The 18,891-nt window shown below is 45.0% G+C and overlaps 1 protein-coding gene across 1 annotated transcript; it reads left to right on the top strand.

Annotated features, from left to right (window-relative positions):
- The first annotated feature begins 6,773 nt into the window (after window positions 1-6,773).
- Window positions 6,774-16,518, top strand: LOC119940662 (olfactory receptor 2H2-like). The gene is made up of 2 exons (XM_038760873.1): window positions 6,774-7,673; window positions 16,396-16,518. Exons 1-2 carry the CDS (start codon window positions 6,774-6,776, stop codon window positions 16,516-16,518), a joined length of 1,023 nt encoding a protein of 340 aa, XP_038616801.1.
- The last annotated feature ends 2,373 nt before the right edge of the window (window positions 16,519-18,891 follow it).

Raw genomic sequence — 18,891 nt, 5'->3', positions numbered from 1 at the left:
AGGATACAAGGGAATGGAGGGCGAGGGGTCAGGTTGGCTTCTATCTCCCTTTCCGGCTCTCCCCACAGAGACCACATTTTGAATACCTTGTTTCCTGAAGTTAATTGCCATTGAGGGACCTCAAGTTCCCCAAGGCCTCTATAGAGTCAACCCACACACATCGTTTCCCCATCTCTTCTATTAGTCAGTCTTCAGGGATCCCTCACTGCAGAAATATTCACCTTCACTCTGGCTGAGACTCTTTGGGGAAGATCTCCTAATAGTCATCCAGAAAAGCTCATGTTTCTGATCACTCCAGTTCTCCAGATGTCTGAGTTGATGGGAGAGGAAGAGACTGGTTCAGGTGAGATCAAAGGACAGGCTCTGGGGATAGAATTCACTCTCCTTAGAAACTGTTCCAGCCTCTGCTTTTCATCCACGTAGAAGCCTTTCCTGTTCTGATCAATCTCCTGTTCTGATCAACTCCATTATTTTTACCCATTTCCTGCTCATAAGTCTTCCCTGCCTTTCCCCAGAAGTCATTGGTGATGAAAGTTTTATCTCCAACCTTTCCACTGTTATTTCTCTAGCCTTTTCAGGGAGAGTTACAACTGGGCAAGGATTAGAGACTCCTAGAGCAATATCTGAGCCCTTTGCCTCAGTGGAGAGGAGTTTCTCCTCTTTCTGACTGTAACACAAACCTAACATAATGCCCCTTTAACCAGGACTACCACAGGATGATTCCATTTCTTGAGAAGGAGAGAGTGTGTCACTCAATTAATCAATCATATTTATTGAGGAGTTACTGTGTGCAGACTACTGTACTAAGTGCTTGGGAGAATACAATATAACAATATAACACATCCCCTGTCCACAATGGGCTTGCAGTCTAGAGGGGGAAACAGACATTAGTATAAATAAATTACAGATATGTACATAAGTGCTGTAGGGCTGGGAGTGGGGAAGCACAGAGGGAACATGTCAGGGTGACACAGAAGGGAGAGCGAGACGAGGAAAGGAGGGTGTAAACACAAAAGACCTCTTGGAGCTCTGCCTTCAGTAAGATTTTGAAGTGAGGAAGAGTAATTGTTGGATAGGTGGAGTGAAAGATTTCACTCCCTCTATGCTCCACCCCCTTGCTGAAGCTATTGTCCCCCACAAGAAGAAGAGAGAGTGAGGCAGAAGAATGAAAGCAGTCTGGGAGTGTTTCCCCTCTCCAGCCCTCATTCCGGTCACAGGATTCTATCTCTCAGTGGTATTTAAGGCTGACCCTCTGGGTATGGAGTCACCCATCTAGTAGTTCTGTTATCCTGCTTGGACTTAAGATCATGCCACACATATTTGTTTGGCTCCCATTGTCTAAAAATGAGAATAAGTTTCCACTCGAGCAGGAGGCATGGTGCTGGGGGAGGGTGTTTGGCTCAGCCAGTAGGAGATGGATGCTGGCACACCAGGGCATTAAATATTGGAGGCAGAAAACCTAACGCCCTGCTCACAGTAAATGTACTGTGATATACTAGAGGACTGGACCTCTTTGAATCTCCCTTTTGTGATCTGAGCAGTGGAGCAAGTGACAAGTTCCAACACTCCAGAGGACTGCAGAGAGTCAGAAGGGAGAGAGAGCAGTGGGAACAAGTGGGAGAATTGTAGGTATCTTTTGGCAAGGGCACCCCTCATTCTTTTCATTCATTCATTCAATTGTATTTATTGAGCATTTACTATGTGCAGAGCACTCCACTAAGCACTTGGGAAGCACAAGTCAGCAACATATGGAGACAGTCCCTACCCAATAACAGGCTCACAGTCTAGAAGGGGGAGACAGACAACAAAACAAAACATGTAGACATGTGTCAAAATCGTCAGAATAAATAGAACTATAGCTACATGCACATCATTAACAAAATAAATAGAATAGTAAATATGTACAAGTAAAATAAATATCTGTACAAATATATACAAGTGCTGTTGGGAAGGGGAGGAGGTAGGGAGGAGAGTGATGGGGAGGAGGAGAGGAAAAAGGGGGTTCAGTCTGGGAAGGCCTCCTGGAGGAGGTGAGCTCTCAGTAGGGCTTTGAAGGGAGGAAAAGAGCTAGCTTGGTGAATGTGTGGAGGGAGGGCATTCCATGCCAAAGGAAGGACGTGGGTTGGGGGTCCCCGGCAGGACAGGCGAAAATGAGGCACAGTGAGGAGGTTAGTGGCAGAGGAGCGGAGAGTGTGGGCTGGGCTGTAGAAGGAAAGAGGGGAGGTGAGGTAGGAGGGGACGAGGTGATGGAGAGTCTTGATGCCGAAAGTGAGGCATTTTTGCTGGATTTGTAGGTTGACAGTCAACCACTGGAGATTTTTGAGAAGGGGAGTGACATGCATAGAGCGATTCTGTACAGTGATAATCCGGGCAGCAGAGTGACTTATAGACTGAAGTGGGGAGAGACAGGAGGATGGAAGATCAGAGAGGAGGCCGATGCAATAATCCAGTGGGGATAGGACTCTATTGAACCAGCAAGATAGCAGTTTGGATGGAGACGAAAGGGCAGATCTTGGCAATGTTGTGGAGGTGAGACCAGCAGGTTTTGGTGATGGATTGGATGTGTAGAGTGAATGAGAAAGCAGAGTCGAGGATGACACCAAGGTTGTGGGTTTGTGAGACGGGAAGGATGGTAGTGCTGTCTACAGTGACAGGAAAGTCAGGGAGAGGACAGGGTTTGGGAGGGTAGATAAGGAGTTCAGTCTCGGACATGATGAGTTTTAGATGGCGGGCAGACATCCAGATGGAGATGTCCTGAGGGCAGGAGGAGATACAAGCCTGAAGGGAGGGAGAGAGAGCAGGGGCAGAGATGTAGATTTGGGTGTCATCAGAATATATATATACATATACATATATACCTGACCATATGTATATATGCTTGTACATACTTATTAATCTATTTATTTATTTTATTTGTACATATTATTTTATTTATTTTATTTTGTTAATATGTTTTGTTTTGTTGTCTGTCTCCCTCTTCTAGACTGTGAGCCCACTGTTGGGTATGGACCATCTCTATATGTTGCCAACTCTCCAAGCGCTTAGTACAGGGCTCTGAACACAGTAAGCACTCAATAAATATGATTGAATGAATGAAGGAATCAACATAGAGGTCACAGTTGAAGCTGTGGAAGTGAATGAGTTCACCAAGGGAGTGAGTGTAGATAGAGAACAAAAGGGGACCAAGAACTGGCCTTTGAGGAACCCCTAAAGTAAAGGGATGGGAGGGGAAGGAGAAGCCCGCAAAGGAGACTAAGAATCAACGGCTGGAGAGATAAAAGGAGAACCAGGAGAGGACAGAGTCTGTGAAGCCAAGATTGGATAGCGTGTTGAGGAGAAGGGGGCGGTCCACAGTGACAAAGGTAGCTGAGAGGTCGAGGAGGATTAGGATAGAGTAAGAGCCATTGGATTTGGCAAGAAGGAGGTCATTGGTGACCTTTGAGAGGGCAGTTTTGGTGGAGTGTAGGGGACGGAGCGTAGGGTAGAGTGTAGGGTGGAGTGAAGGGGATGGTAAGGAATTTCTGTTTGATGTGGAGGTGGATGGGCAACCGCTGGAGGTTCTTGAGGTGTGGTGAAAAATGGACTGACCGTTTTTAGAGAAAAATGATCCAGGCAGCAAAGTATGAACTGGATTGAGGAGAGATAGGAGGGAGGTGGGTCAGCAAGGAGGCCAATACAGTAATCAAGGCAGGAGAGGATAAGAGCTTGGATTAGCACGGTAGCAGTGTGGATGGAGAGGAAAGGGTAGATTTTAGTGATGTTGTGAAGGTTGAACCTACAGGATTTAAAGACAGACCGAATAAGTGGATTGAATAAGAGAGATAATGGCAAGGCTTGTGAGACAGGAAGGATGGTGTTGCTGCCAAACATGATAGGAAAATCGAGGAAAGGCAGGTTTAGGTGGGAAGATAAGTAGTTCCATTTTGAACAAGTTTGAGAATTTGGCAGGACATTGAAATGTCTTGAGAGCAGGAGAAAATGTGAGACTGCAGTGAGGAAGTTGACACAACACACCTAGCTGCCCACAAACACACCAACCCCAGGGTGTCCAGTGATTCATATGTTGAAACACAGAGTAACATTAATAATAATGATGGCATTTGTTAAGTGCTTACTATGTGAAAAGCACTGTTCTAAGCACTGGGGGGGGAATACAAGGTGATCAGGCTGTCCCATGTGGGGCTCATAGTCATAATCCCCATTTTACAGATGAGGTAACTGAGGCTCAGAGAAGTTAAGTGATTTGCCCAAGGTCACACAGCAGACAGTATGCAGCAATATTGTGATGGCGCTCCCATGCATTCTTTTAATGATTCACACTGATTTAGCAGGATCCTAGAGCATTTCCTGGAAGTGTCCTTGATCTCCATTTGCTCCACAGTTATTCCCTCCCAAGTTCATATGAACTCTGCTGCTTCACCCAGCCTGCAGGCCTCGGCTGCAAGAGCCATGACCTTGAAAAAAAAAACCCAACACTCCCCCAAAAAACAGATCTAAAAGAACTGGTCTCATATAATTACTGGGCAAGGGATGGCCTATCTGTAAACTAGGCTGTACAGAATGAAACTGGATAAATTGTCACCTTAACATTCATCCAACCAGAGCTCATCCTTTCATTCGCTCTTTTTTTACTTCCCTATAGGAGCCAAGCCAATACACTGAAGAACGTCTGACTATGAGGAACTTGCAGAGGATGACGTAGGAATAGTAATATTGCAATTACATCTTCACCATCATCTTCATCTTCAAGGCAGTTCTCAAGTTAGTAGTAGGAGTGAACTTTAAGCTCGTTCATTGATCCTATTTATTGAGGGCTTATTGTGTGCAGAGCACTGTAGTAAGCACTTGGAAAGTACAATTCGGCAAGAGATACAGACAATCCCTACCCAAAAATAGGCTCACAGTCTAGAAGCGGGGAGACAGTGAATCAGGTAGAGACAGTATGTGAAGCTGTCAGAGGGGAGTCGTTCTGGCCCTGGCAAAGAGGCCAGGCACGGTGGGTTGGGAGGGAATGATGAGGAGCGAGAAGGCAGAATCATCGCAGTCCAGAATCACTGCCCAGAAAACTTGTCCACCCCTGGACAAGTTTGCCCCCGGTCAAGCGAGGACAGAGTCAATCCAATGGAAAGGAAGTAACTGTGGTATTTGTTAAGTGCTTCCTCAGTGTCAAGCACTGTACCAAAGACTGGAGTAGAAACAATGTAATTAGGTCCCATATGGGGCTCACAGTCCAAGCAGGAGGGAGAACAGGCATTGAATCCCCCTTCCACAACAATGGAACTGAGGCATAGAGAAGTGAAGTGACTTGCTCAAGGTCACGCCACAAAAAAACGGCAGAGCTAGCACTGGAATTCAGGTCCTCCAACTCCCAGGCCCGGGCTCTTTCCTCTAGGTCAGTTCTGTGTTCATTCTAACAGTTCTGTTAAACCCGGGCCCCTCTACAGTGACCCGGAGCCCCTTACCCTAAGTACTGTCCCGGCCCGTGATGGGCCCAGCTTCTGCCTGCCCCAACTTCATGCCAAAATCTATGAAAGAGAGCAAGGAGAGACCCCAGTCCCTGCCTCAGTTCCAGTCCTGACCTGCTGAGTAATCCTGGGTGAGTTACTCGACCTTTGGGTCTGTTTCTTCATTTGAAGGTCACATGTCCCAAGGGGCCCTTCCCCAATTAAGCTTTCTTTTCCCTGACTCCCTTTCCCTTCTGTGTTATCTGTGCACCTGGATCTGTACCCTTTGGGAACTTGATATCCACTCCACCCTCAGACCCACAGCACTTACATACCTATCTAAGCAGAGTGGGAAGCAGCGTGGCTTGGTGGAAAGAGCCCGGGCTTGGGAGTCAGAGGTCACAGGTTCTAATCCCGGCTCCACCACTTGTCGGCTGTGTGACCTGGGGCAAGTCGCTTAACTTCTCTGGGCCTCAGTTTCCTCATCTGTCCAATGGGAATGAAGACTGTGAGCCCCACGTGGGACAACCTGATTACCTTGTATCTACCCCAGCACTTAGAAAAGTGCTTGACACATAATAAGCGCTTAACAAATCCCATTTTTATTATTAATATCTATAAGTTTATATTAATGTCTGTCTCCCCCTCTGATGCCAGCTCCTTGTGGGCAAGGAATGTGTCTACCAACTCCACTGTAGTATCCCAAGAACTCTGTGCAATGCTCTGCACCTTGTGAGTGTTCAATAAATACAATTGATTGATCTAACAGTTGGGGGTAAGACTTACTGTGAGCCTGCACAGGCCCTTATCTGATCCGATATCATACCCCTAGTAGCAGTGTAGTATGTTGTTGTTGTCATATGCTATCAGGTCGTGTCTGACCCATAGCAACATCATGGACACATCTCTCCCGAACGACCAACCCCCAACTTCAATCATTCTAATAGTGTATCCATAGGGTTTTCTTGGTAAAATATGGAAGCAGTTTTCCATAGACCCCTTCTGCACAGTAAACCTGAGGCAGCGAATGCGTCTACCAACTTTGTTGTATTGTGCTTTCCCCAGTGCTTACTACAGTAAATATTCATTAAATATCACTGATATATTGAGAAGGAGGAGGGGTAGGGATAGGTGTAGGAGTAGAATTTATTGAGCCCCCACTTGGTGCAGCACATTATTCTACGCTCTTGGGAGGTACAGAATAATGAACTGACATGTTACCTGTCCACAGGGAGCTTTTACTAATACTCTGTGCTCAGGCACTACTGGTAAATAGCTTCCATTTTGCTTTGCAGCATCCAAAGTGAAAGAGATCTCTGCCAGGAAGAGATGGGAGTGGCCAACCATAGCTCTATGGGAGATTTCATCCTGGCAGGCTTCTCTAACCAGCCAGAGGTGGAAGCGCTACTGTTTGGGCTCATCTCCATCTTCTACTTCCTTACCCTAGTGGGCAACTCGACCATCATCCTGGTATCCTGCCTCGACCCTCGTCTCCACACCCCCATGTACTTCTTTCTAAGCAACCTCTCCTTCCTGGAGCTCGGTTTCACCACTAGTTGTGTCCCCCAAATGCTGGTCAACCTGATTCGTTCAGACAGGGTCATCAGCCACCTTGGTTGTGTTGCCCAGCTCTATATTTTCCTGTGGCTTGGAGCCACCGAGTGTGTCCTGCTAGTGGTTATGGCCTTCGACCGTTATGTGGCCATCTGTCAACCCCTGAACTACTTGACTATTATGCATCCACGGCTCTGCTTCCTGCTGGCTACTGTGGCTTGGGGGGCTGGGCTAATTCAGGCCTTGATCCAGTCTTCGTCCACGCTCCGCCTGTCTTTCTGCCACATCCGATTGGTGGAGGACTTCGTGTGCGAGGTGCCTGCTCTGATCCACCTTGCATGTGGGGACACCACCATCAACGAAGTCCAGATGTCTGTGTCCAGTGTCCTCTTCTTGGTGGTGCCCTTGATTTTGATCCTGGTTTCCTATGGCCACATTGCTGGGGCTGTGATGAGTATCAAATCAAATTCAGGATGCCGCAAGGCCTGGAGAACGTGTGGATCCCATCTGGTGGTTGTCTTCCTCTTTTACGGCACCGTCTCAGCCGTCTACCTCCATCCCAAGAACCACTATGCTCAGCAGAAGGGTAAATTCCTCACCCTCTTGTACACTGTGGTCACCCCCATGCTCAACCCGCTCATCTACTCCCTGCGGAACAAGGAGGTCAAGGAGGCTGTTAGGAGGCTGGCAAGGATAGGCAGAGGCTTCCAGGAGACTTGAAAAGCTGAACCAAGAGGGGTGGCCTCTTAGTGGAAGGATGTGACTTACCTTGAAGGGTGGGCATCAGGGACTCCTCTCCAAGATCAGGGTATTATTAGAATTCTAGAACAGGAAAGGAACTCAAAAGATCAGCTAGGCTAGATTTTTGCTTTCAGTTTGGTTCAGTGCCTAACCATACAGGTCATACAGTGGGCCTTTACCCTTAGCTTCCTTAGCTGCATGACTAAGAGAAACAAGAGACTAAGAGAAACAAGCATGGGTTTGGGAGTCAGAAGAACTGGGTGCCAGTCCCATCTTGGCCACTAGCCTGCTGAGTGACTTTGGACAAGTCTTTGAACCTCTCTAGGCCTCAGTTTTCTCATATGTAAAATGGGGATAATATACCAGCTCTCGCTAGAAGTAATATATTTACATTAAATGCTTACAATTTGCGGAATTCTGTGTTAAGCCCTGGGAGAGAATACACAGGTGGTAATTAGACACAATCCCTATCCTTCAGGGGGCTCAGAATCCATCGCTGAGATTGTAAGCTTCATGTGCGACGGGGAGTGTATTTTCATATGATTATCTTCTGTCGTCCTCCAGTTATTGCCCCATTTCCAAACTTCTTGAGCAGGTTATCTACAGCAAAGGTCTCCACGTCCTCTCCTCCAATTCTTTTCTTCACTGCCTCTACTCTGGCTTCTACCTCCTTCACTCCATGGAAACTACCCTATAAAGGTCAGCTTTGAACTCCTTCTTGCCAAATCCAATGACCTTTACTCCATCCTAGTCCTCCTGGACCACTCAGCTGACTTCTACACTGTGAACCACCCCCTTCTCCTGGAAACATTGTCTAACCTTGGCTTCACTGGCACTGTCCTCTCCTGGTTTTCCTCTTATTTCTCTGACACTCATTCTCATTCTCTTTAATAGGCTCCTCCTCTGCCTCCCACCCCCTAACTGTGGGCTCCCTCAAGGCTCAATTCTGGATCCCTTTCTATTCTTCATTTACATACACTCTCTTGGAGAACTCATTCACTCCCATGGCTTCAACTAACATCTCTATTCAGATGATGTATAGAGAATTTATGCAGATTCCCAAATCTACATCTGCCACCTTGATCTTTCTCCTTCTCCACAGTCACGTATTTCCTGCTGCCTCCAGGATATCTCTACCTGGATCTTCCTCGGATACCTCAAACTTAACTTGTCCAAAACATAACTCCTCATTTTCCCAGCCAAACCCTGTGCTCCCCCTAATTTTCCCATCACTGTAGACAGTACCACCTTTCTCCCTGTCTCATACGCCCATAACCTTGGTATTATCCTCAACTCATATCTCTCATGTTCCCCACATATTCAATCTATCACCAATTACTGTTGGGTCTACCTTCAAAACATTGCTAGAATCCATCCTTTCCTCTCCATCTGAACTGCTACCTCTTTTATACAAGAACTTATCCTATCCCACCTTGATTACTGCCTCAGCTCCCTTACTGACTTCCCTGCCTCCTGTCTCTCCCCACTCCAGTCCATCTTCACCCTGCTGCCATGATCATTTTTCTACAAAACTATTCAGTCCATATTTACCTACTTCTCAAGAACCTCCAATGTCTGTCCATCCACCAACACATGAAACAGAAACTTATTAGCAATTGCTTTAAAGCACTCGATTACCTGGCCCCCCATCTACCTCGTCTCACTGATTTCCTTCTACAACCCAGCTGTTCTCTTTGAACCTTTAATGCCAACCTTCTCACAGTACCTCCATCCTGTCTATCTCCTTTCCAACCTCTCGTCTACATCCTGCCTCTACCTACAATTACTTTTCTCACCTCCAAAAGCTTATTAAAATCACACGTCCTCCAAGAGGCCTTCCTCAACTAAGCCCTCACTTCCCCACCTCCCTCTCTTTTTCCCCCACCCTCAGCCTCACAGCACTTATGTACATATCCATAATTTCTTTTCATGTCTGTCTCTTCCTCTAGACCTGACTTCCCTTCTAGGCTGTAAATTCATTGTGAGCAAGGAACTTGTCTATCAAATCTGTTGTGTTATACTCTCCCAAGAGCTTAGTTCAGTGTTCTTCACATGGTAAGTGTACAGTAAATGTGATTAACTTATTGGTTGATAGGTTTCTACCCCAGTGTTTAGAATGATGCTTTGGCACCTGGGAAGCACTTTATAAAGCATTTAATAAATACCACAACTAAGAAATAAATTGATGCATAAATAAACTGGCCCCGGGTTGAAGAGTCAGCACACCATTTAGCAGCCTATTCCTGTACTGAACTATGCTGGGAGTCCAGGTGTTTTTGATCTAATTCTCATTCCCTGAAAATCCCCTGACTCCATTTTTCTTTCTAATAAGGACCAAATCAGGTGAGATTGCCTGCCAAGGTGCTCCAAGGCAATATCTCAGAGTCCAAGATCAGAGCAGCATATGGGGTGCTGACCAAATGAGAAGCAGCATTGCTTAGTGGCAAGCACCCGGGCTCGGGAGTCAGAGGTCGTGGGTTCTAATCCCGGCTCTGCCACTTGTCTGCTGTGTGACCTTGAGCAAGTCACTTAACTTCTCTGGGCCTCAGTTACCTCATCTGTAAAATGGGGATCAAGATTGTGAGCCCCAAGTGGAACAATCTGCTTATCCTCTATCTACCCCAGCGCTTAGAACAGTGCTTGGCACATAGTAAGTGCTTTACAAATATCAAAATTATTATTATTATTCACTGTACTAAGCCCTGGAGTTGATACAAGGTAATCATATTGGACAGTCCTTGTCTACACAGGGCACAGTTTTAGAATCAGGGAGAACAGAGGAGCAGCTTGACATACTGGAAAGAGCACAGGTCTGGGAGCCAGAAGATCTGGGTTCTAACCCCGATTTGGCCACTTGCCTACTGCATGAGTTGAGCAAGTCACTTAATTTCTCTGTACCTCAACTTCCTCATCTGTAGCATATGGATTCAATACTCATTCTCCCTCTGACTTATAGTGTAAGCCCTATGTGGGAAAGGGACTCTGATCTAAGAGAATGCTTGGCACATAGTCAGCACTTGACAAATTCTTGCCTTGTCTTATGCCATCGAGTCTTCTCTGACCCATAGCGATGCCATGGGCACATCTCTCCCAGAGTGCCCCACCTCTATCTGCAATCATTCTGTTAGTGTCTCCATAGAGTTTTTTTTGGTAAAAATATGGAAGTGGTTTACCATTACCTCCTTCCACACTGTAAACTTGAATCTCTGTTCTCGACTCACTCCCAAGCCACTGCTGCCCAGAACAGGTGAGTTTTGACTTGTAGCAGATTGCTGTTCATTCACTAGCCACTGCCCAAGCTAGGGATGGAATTGATATGCCTCTGCTTGACTCTACCTCACATAATCAAGACTGGTAAGAGTACAGGAAACTCTCCAGAATGACCCTAAAAAGGGACTTGACAAATGCCACCACTATCATAATTTTTAACAGATATTTTTGCTCAGGTTTGACAGACAAGGAAAAGAATAAATTTTAAAAAATACAAAAAGACTCATAGCATTCTGCATCTTGGAGGAGAAGTTTCAGGTTCATGATGACTCAGAGTCCAAAAATAACAATAGTTACAGCCACAGCTTCACTCCCGGACCTTCCCCACATTCTGAAGGTTGAGAAGATCTTATGAAGTGTTTGCTTCTTCCTGAGAGTATTGATGGGAAGTCCTACTGATGTTGGGACAGGACAACTTCTCTCTCGTAAATCAGACCTCGGTCTGATGGAGATGGGACCATCAGAGGCTCTCACTCACGTTTGCTGCTGCTATTAACTACAATGGTAGAGCAAAGCTAGGGCTGATGAGAAATTTTATGTGGGGCTAGGGTTGTTTTTCTCCCGGACAGCAGAGAACCTACTGAATTCCAAGCACTGCACTAAACCCTTGGCAAAATGTAACAGATAAATGTGTGTGCATGCATGCATGCACAGGTGCACAAGTACCTTAATTAATGGAGGGCTTCTAGCCCCCATTCCACTCATCCTCCTCTGAGGATATGGCAGGCAGGATGGATGGATGGGATGGATGGAATGGATTCCTTCAATCAATAAGTCTCTACTGATTCCACTGCATAACTACCAACGTTTCACTCTGAAGGCAGGCAAAAAGAGGGAAGGTATTTTATAGAATGTGGGGGAGGGGGCACAGGCTTCATACAGTTAACATGCCAGAGAGTTATCTGACTGAAATTCTTGGTCTTGGTCTTGTCAGAGGCTTGGGATAGGTGAGGCTGGCAGTTGGGCTAAATATTTTAGGAGCATGGGGGGATTGCTCTCATAATCCCATAAATTTGGTACTTCTGGTATACAGGGTGAATAGCCCGGATTTAATAATAACAATAATGGCATTTGTTAAGTTCTTACTATGTGCCAAGCACTATTCTAAGCGCTGGGGTAGATACAAAGTAATCAGGTTGTCCCATATGGGACTCACTCTTAATCCCCATTTTACAGATGAGATAACTGAGGCACAGAGAAGTTAAGTGACTTGCCCAAAATCACACAGCTTGGCAAGTGGCAGAGCCAGGATTACAACCCATGACCTCTGACTCCCAAACCCGTGCTTTTTCCACTGCTCAACAAGGCCCATTAAATTCTGTCAGTCCCACCTTCACAACATAGCTAAAACCTGCCCATTCCTCTCCATCCAAACTACTACCATGTTAATACAAACCCTCATCCTATCCCACCTGGATAACTGGATTACTCCTGTCTCTCCCAACTCCCATCCATACTTCACTCTGCTGCCTGGATCATTTTTCAAAAAAAATATTCAGGACATGTTTCCCCACTCCTCAGAAAACTCTAGCGGTTGCCCTTCCACCTCTGCATCAAACAAAAACTCCTCACCACTGGCTTTAAAGCACTCAATCAACTAGCCCCGTCATATCTCACCTAGCTACTCTCCTTCTAGAACCCAGCCTACACACATCGCTCCTCTAATCTTATCCTTCTCACTGTGCTTTGATCTTTATGTTGTTGCTGACCCCTCGCCCATATCCTACCTCTGGCCTGGAACCCCCTCCCTCTTCAAATCTGACAGACAAGTACTCTCCCCCTCTTCAAAGCCTTACTGAAGGCACATCTCCTCCAAGAAACCTTCCTTAATTAAGCCCTACTTTCCTCTTCCTGCACTCCCTTCTACATCACTCTGACTTGCTCCCTTTGGTCTTCCCACTCCCAGCCCTACAGCACTTATATGCATATCGGCAATTTTATTTATTTATATTAACGTCTGCCTCCCCCTCACTTGGACTGTAAACTCGTTGTGGGAAGGGAGTGTGTCTGTTTAATGTTGATTATATTTTCCCAAACAGGACAGTGTTGGAGACACAGTAGGTACTGAATAAATATGATTGAATGAATGAATGATCCATTCTCTTTGGAGACTTGGAGACTGTGATTCAGTCACCTGTACACCATCGGCTCTCCAGACCCAATTCAGCTCACTCAATTCCCTGCTTTTCCCTAACTGAAGTTCCAGAATCTTCTTTTTGGAAGGTATTCAAGAATAGGTTAGAGACTGATAGGACTGTGACAGTTTAGGGGCAATCTTGCCTGAGTCTCGGAAAAAAAGCAAGATGGAATAAAAATATAACTGGGAGAGTTTAGGATTGCCTGAGTTTTCTTAATCCCTAGATAATCAAATACCAGGAAAGAGAACTGAAGTGCCCTCATGGCAATCTCCAATCATCAGACCAGTCAATCCTGAGAGAATGGATTTGCTCTGAGTTTGATGTCAAAATCTACACTCTGCCTCTGCCCCCAAATAATCCTGGCTTGCAAACTTCTCCCTTCATCACTCAGAACACCCCACAGATTTGAAGATTCAGTGACACACATGAAAGATGCTGATCTGGACAGTGGAGGCTTTCTGGAGTTTTGTAATTTGCCTGAAAAAGCATTGAGTTGGGTACTCAATTTTGGATGGATTTTCTGCCTTAAATGTTTTGAGCAGAATAGGGATAAGAGAAATCAACCAAAATACTGAGGGTGACTCTCTCCTGCTTGGTTTCTTTGGACCACCAGAGCCAGAGAATCCTTTAATCTTAATAATTGCACTACTTGTTAAGCACTTACTATATGCCAAGCACTGTTCTAAGCACTGGAGTAGATACAAGCAAATTGGGTTGGACACAGTCTCTGTTTTACATGGGGCTGATACTCTTAATCCCTATTTTACAGATGAGGTAACTGAGGCCCAGAGAAGTTAAGTGACCTGCCGAAGATCACACAACAGATGTGTGGTGGAGCCAGATTAGAACCCAGGTCATTCTGACTCCCTGTCCCAAACTGTATCCACTAAGCCTTATTATCTGTCTCTTGGCTTTATTGGGCAGCATGGCCATCATCATGGTGTCTTACTGTAACTACAGACTGTAACTCTCCATCTATTTGTAACTAGCTTGATTTCAAAGTGAGCTGCATGGGCAGTTTGGGAAGGATATCCACTATATCCAACTTGTACCTCCCAAGCGCTTAGTACAGTGCTCTGCACACAGTAAGTGCTCAATAAATATGATTGAATGAATGAATATAACTATTTACCTTACAATAATAATGATCATAATAATCACAATCATAATAATGATAATAATATTGTTTAATAAAAATTTCGGCATTTGTTATATGCTTACTATGTGCACTATGTGTACTTACATCGTTCTAAGTGCTGGGGTGGATACAAGCAAATCAGGGTGGACACAGTCCCTTGCCCCAAAATTGGGCTCACAGTCTCAATCCCCATTTTGCAGATGTGGTAAATGAGTCACAGAGAAGTGAAATGTTTTGCCCAAGGTCACATAGCAGACAAGCGACAGAGTCTGGATTAGAACCCATGACTTCCTGATTCCCAGGCCCTTGCTCTATTCACTAGACCGTGTTGCTTTTCAAGAAAATGTTCAGTCTGTGTTCACCCACTCCTCATAATAATTATGGTATTTGTTAAGTGTTTACTATGTTCCAAGCCCTGTACTAATTGCTGGGGTGGATACAAGCAAATCGGGTTAGACACATTCCCTGTCCCATATGGGGCTCACAGTCTTAATCCTCATTTTACAGATGGGATAACTGAGGCACAGAGAATTTAAGTGACTTGCTCAAGGTCACACAGCAGACAAGTGGCAGGGCCAGGATTAGAACCCAGGTCCTTCTGACTCCCAAGCCACGCTCTATCCATTAGGCCATTCATGTGCCAAATCTCTATGCTCTGTTAGATACAAAGTATTAAGAGCAAATGCATCTTCTAACCCCCTCACTGGGCTTACAGTAGGGAGACCACAGAGCTTCTCATTTTCCAATTAAAGAAACTGAGGCCATTTTCCTGATTCACATTCCCCTGCTTTTTCTACTAGGCCTCATTGTTATTGCTAGATTTCTTCAGCTTCCTGCCACTTCTCCCTACATTTTCCTGTTTTATTTTTTTTTACTGTTAGTCTCTAATTGATTTGAAGTACCAGGTGCATGGAACAGAGTTTCCGATTACTCTTTGTGCTGTATGGATAGAGTAAATACTTTGGTAATTTGAGGCAAAAGTCTGCTATGGAGGGACTAAAAATAGGAGTCTGTCATCTGAATAATAAAGACAGATTTCTTTATTAATTTACTCAATTTGGAAAACAGAATCAATTCTTCCATTCCTTTTTTACGTGTAGTACTGATGAATATGTCAAAAATACTTGAGTTTTAGAAGACACTAGGTAAATTATGTAACATCATTATCACCCACCACAGTCCTCTTCTGGAGTAAATTCTTCTCAGAGACAAACCTTTCAGAGCACAGGAAGTTGGGACAGAGGGACAATATCAATTGTTTCAAAAGAGATTTGGGTAAGCTCATGGATGTGTAGCCATGGTTGGTGACAAATTAAGAAACAAACTTGATTAGGTGGTGGTATGCCGAAGTAGAAGAGCTCCAAGGCTATGCAGACTGCTACAAAATCAAAAACTTCTACACTTTCCTGGAGATGTTATAAGAGCCTGTATGTGTCATCATGCTATCCCTGAAGAGTGAAGATGATTCCAGTCTCATCATATGGGAGGAGGGAATCCTTAAGTGATGAAAAGACAAGGCTCTGCCAAACATATTAAGCCTCACAATATATGAAGGTGTGGGATCTGTACCCACTGTCAGAGAAGTCAGCACAGTGCTCTGCACACAGTAAGCACTCAATAAATACAATTGAATGAATGAATGAAAGTCAGCACAGCAGTCAGAGCCATGAAAAATGGAAAAGCATGTGGACCCAGTGGCTTATCTGTTGAGATCTTCAAACATGAAGGGGACAACATTGCATAAACTTTTCCTCATATGGACAATTCAGGAAATACCACAGGAACTCTATTTCACTGTTATCTTCATCCCTATTTTCAAGAAGAATGGAGAAAGATCACATTGTGACAATTATCAAGGTGTGTCTCCTCCATCACAAGCATGATATTAGCCAGAGTCCTCCTGGATCAGCTACAAAGAATATTGTCGACCGGATACTCCTGGAGAAACCAAGTGGCTTCAGATTACACAGTGCCACAGTGGACATGATCTTTGCTACATTTTACATAAAGGAGAAGAGCAGTGAACAGAACCAGGACCGCTAGACAACTTTCATAGACCTTACCAAGATCTGGACTCTGCAGACCTACTAAATTCGGCTTGCCTGAAAAGTTCACCAAGATTCTGAGGCGGCTTCAGGATAGCATGGCTGGCCAGATCAGAGCCGAGGATGCCATGCTTGAGCCATTCCCCAATGCCCATAGAGTTGTCATAAATTTCAAAGACGATGTTTGACTAAGCTAGATGTGGATGTGAGTGCCCGTGGAAGAAGATGACTGTGCTATGGCTAAAAAGAGACAGAAGACTGAAACGAAACTCTCTGATGTATCCTGTCAACAGATCTCTACATGCTGACTGTAGAATGTGGCTACACACTCAGAAAAGGAGTTTTGACCACGGAGTGATCTTCAGAACATTCCCTGATATTTGAAGACTAGGTTATGCACCAAAAATGTAGGTTCGGCAACTGAATCCTATTGGTAACACTTTTTTAATATTTGAAGAATGTTGCACCCCAGGCAGAGTTGGCAACACCTGAAGATTAGCAGAAACAGTGTCAGGCAGTGTCTGAGAAAAATAAAGTAAGAAGAGATCAAACTATTATTTGACACTTATGCATCCAAAACATTCATAAACAAGTATGACATATACAGAGTGCAGATGAACTGAGACTTTTGGAACCACTCCGTCACTTGAAATCCCATGCCTGGAGGTTTCCCGACTTCAGATCAGCACCTTGCCCTTCGCTTGGCCAGATAAGAGCTTGTTGAGGAGGAATGTATGCTTCTGAGTCTGTAAGGGAAATAAAAAAAAATAATAATCATGGTATTTGTTAAGCACAGTTCTAAGCACTGGGTAGATACAAGTTAATCAGGTCAGACACAATTCCTGTCCCACATGGGTCTCACCGTTTAAGTAGGAGGGAAAACAAATTTTGAATCCCTATTTTGCAGTTGAGGAAACTGAGGCACAAAAAAATTAAGTGACTTTCCCGAGGTCACACAGAAGACAAGTGAGTGAGCTGGGATTCGAACCTAGGACTTCTGGCTCCCAGGCCTGAGCTTCTTTCACTAGGCCACGCTGCTTCCAAAATGAGGCCTCATAAACTTTGGGGTGAATGGGTGCCTAAAGAAGAGGTTCGCTCATCACAATCTTCCAACTGGGTTGAGAAGTGGTCTAGGCATGATCACTGATATGAACATTTTCAAGAGTTTAGGAATCCAGGGATTCTTCATAAACTAGAGGTTGGGGCACCAATGACCACAGCTGACACCGTGCCAGGCCAGAGATGGACCAAATTGTACAGGAAAAGGCCTGACCCAGGGATGGCAGATCTGATGGATCCAGAACATGGAGGGAACCATGTCACTTGGATAGTGACTCCGGGAAGATCATGATATTTGCTAAGTGCTTACTATGTGCCAGGCACTGTACTAAGCGCTAGGGTGGGTACAAGCAAATTGGGTTGGACACAGTCCCAGTCCCACAGGGGGGCTCACAGTCTCAATCCCCATCTACAGATGAGGTCACTGAGGAACAGAGAGCAAAGTGACTAAGATAAGAGATAGTGGACATTGCACCATAGAGATTCGGGGGTGATCGAGTGTTATGGGAACTGTGAGCCCACTGTGGGCAGGGATTGTCTGTCTTTATCAGTATATTGTACTTTCCAAGCACTTAGTACAGTGCTTTGCACACAGTAAGTGCTCAATAAATATGAATGAATGAATGTATTCATTTTTAGCATTATGTTCTGTTTTGGGAAATTTTGGAAACAGGTCCTAACTATGGACAACTGCTTAAGGTTCGTTTGTCTAGGAATGACACCTCCACTTACCTCCACTCCTCGAGGTGGACACTGCAGAAAGCACGTCTCTAGAGACAAACTGACCTCCACTTGAGAAAAAGGGTGGGGAGGGATGACAGTCACCCCAGCTAGTCTCACGTTGAGGATGGGGAAAAGGAACCCAGGAGATTCCGTCCTAAAAGCCCTGCCTGAAGGAAGTTTAATTAATTCCTTGTATGGCCTTAACTTGTAGCCAATCAGAGGGAAGAATTGGGAGGGAAGAAGGAGGGTCAGGTTGTTGGTGAGTGAGACATTTGACCATTTTGAAATGAGAGGTTGGAGCCATGTTCCTGGGAGAGCAGGACACCGAGAAGACAATGAGCTGTGACCCTGGAAGGAATCAGGGCACAGAAAGGGAATGAAGGTGATCTTGGGTGGTCGCTGGATACCCTGAAGTTTGGGGGCTCAGAGATAAGACTCCCATGGAGCATGACCCCTGCCCTTGATGAGGAGAAAGGATGAGAAATATGTGAGCTCTAGGATTCAAAACCAAAAAGTACAGAAGATCCTAGGGGAGAGGGAGGAAGGGGATATTATTAGATGGGATATAATTAGATCTTGATATTCTTAGACCTAGAGTACAGTGCCTGACACAGATTAAGTGCTTAAATACCATAATTATTACCTAGAGAAAGGTGGTCTGAACCAGAATTTTGTTTGACTGCTACCTGATTATGAACATTTACAAAAAGGCTGTAGTAGGAGGAGATTAGTGAGGTGAGGTAGAGTGGAGTAAACTGATTGAGTGCTTTAAAGCATAT

This window comes from Tachyglossus aculeatus, chromosome 19 (assembly GCF_015852505.1).
Source record: "Tachyglossus aculeatus isolate mTacAcu1 chromosome 19, mTacAcu1.pri, whole genome shotgun sequence".
In the NCBI taxonomy this organism is placed as follows: Eukaryota; Metazoa; Chordata; class Mammalia; order Monotremata; family Tachyglossidae; genus Tachyglossus; species Tachyglossus aculeatus.
This window is presented reverse-complemented; position numbering and strand designations above follow the sequence as displayed.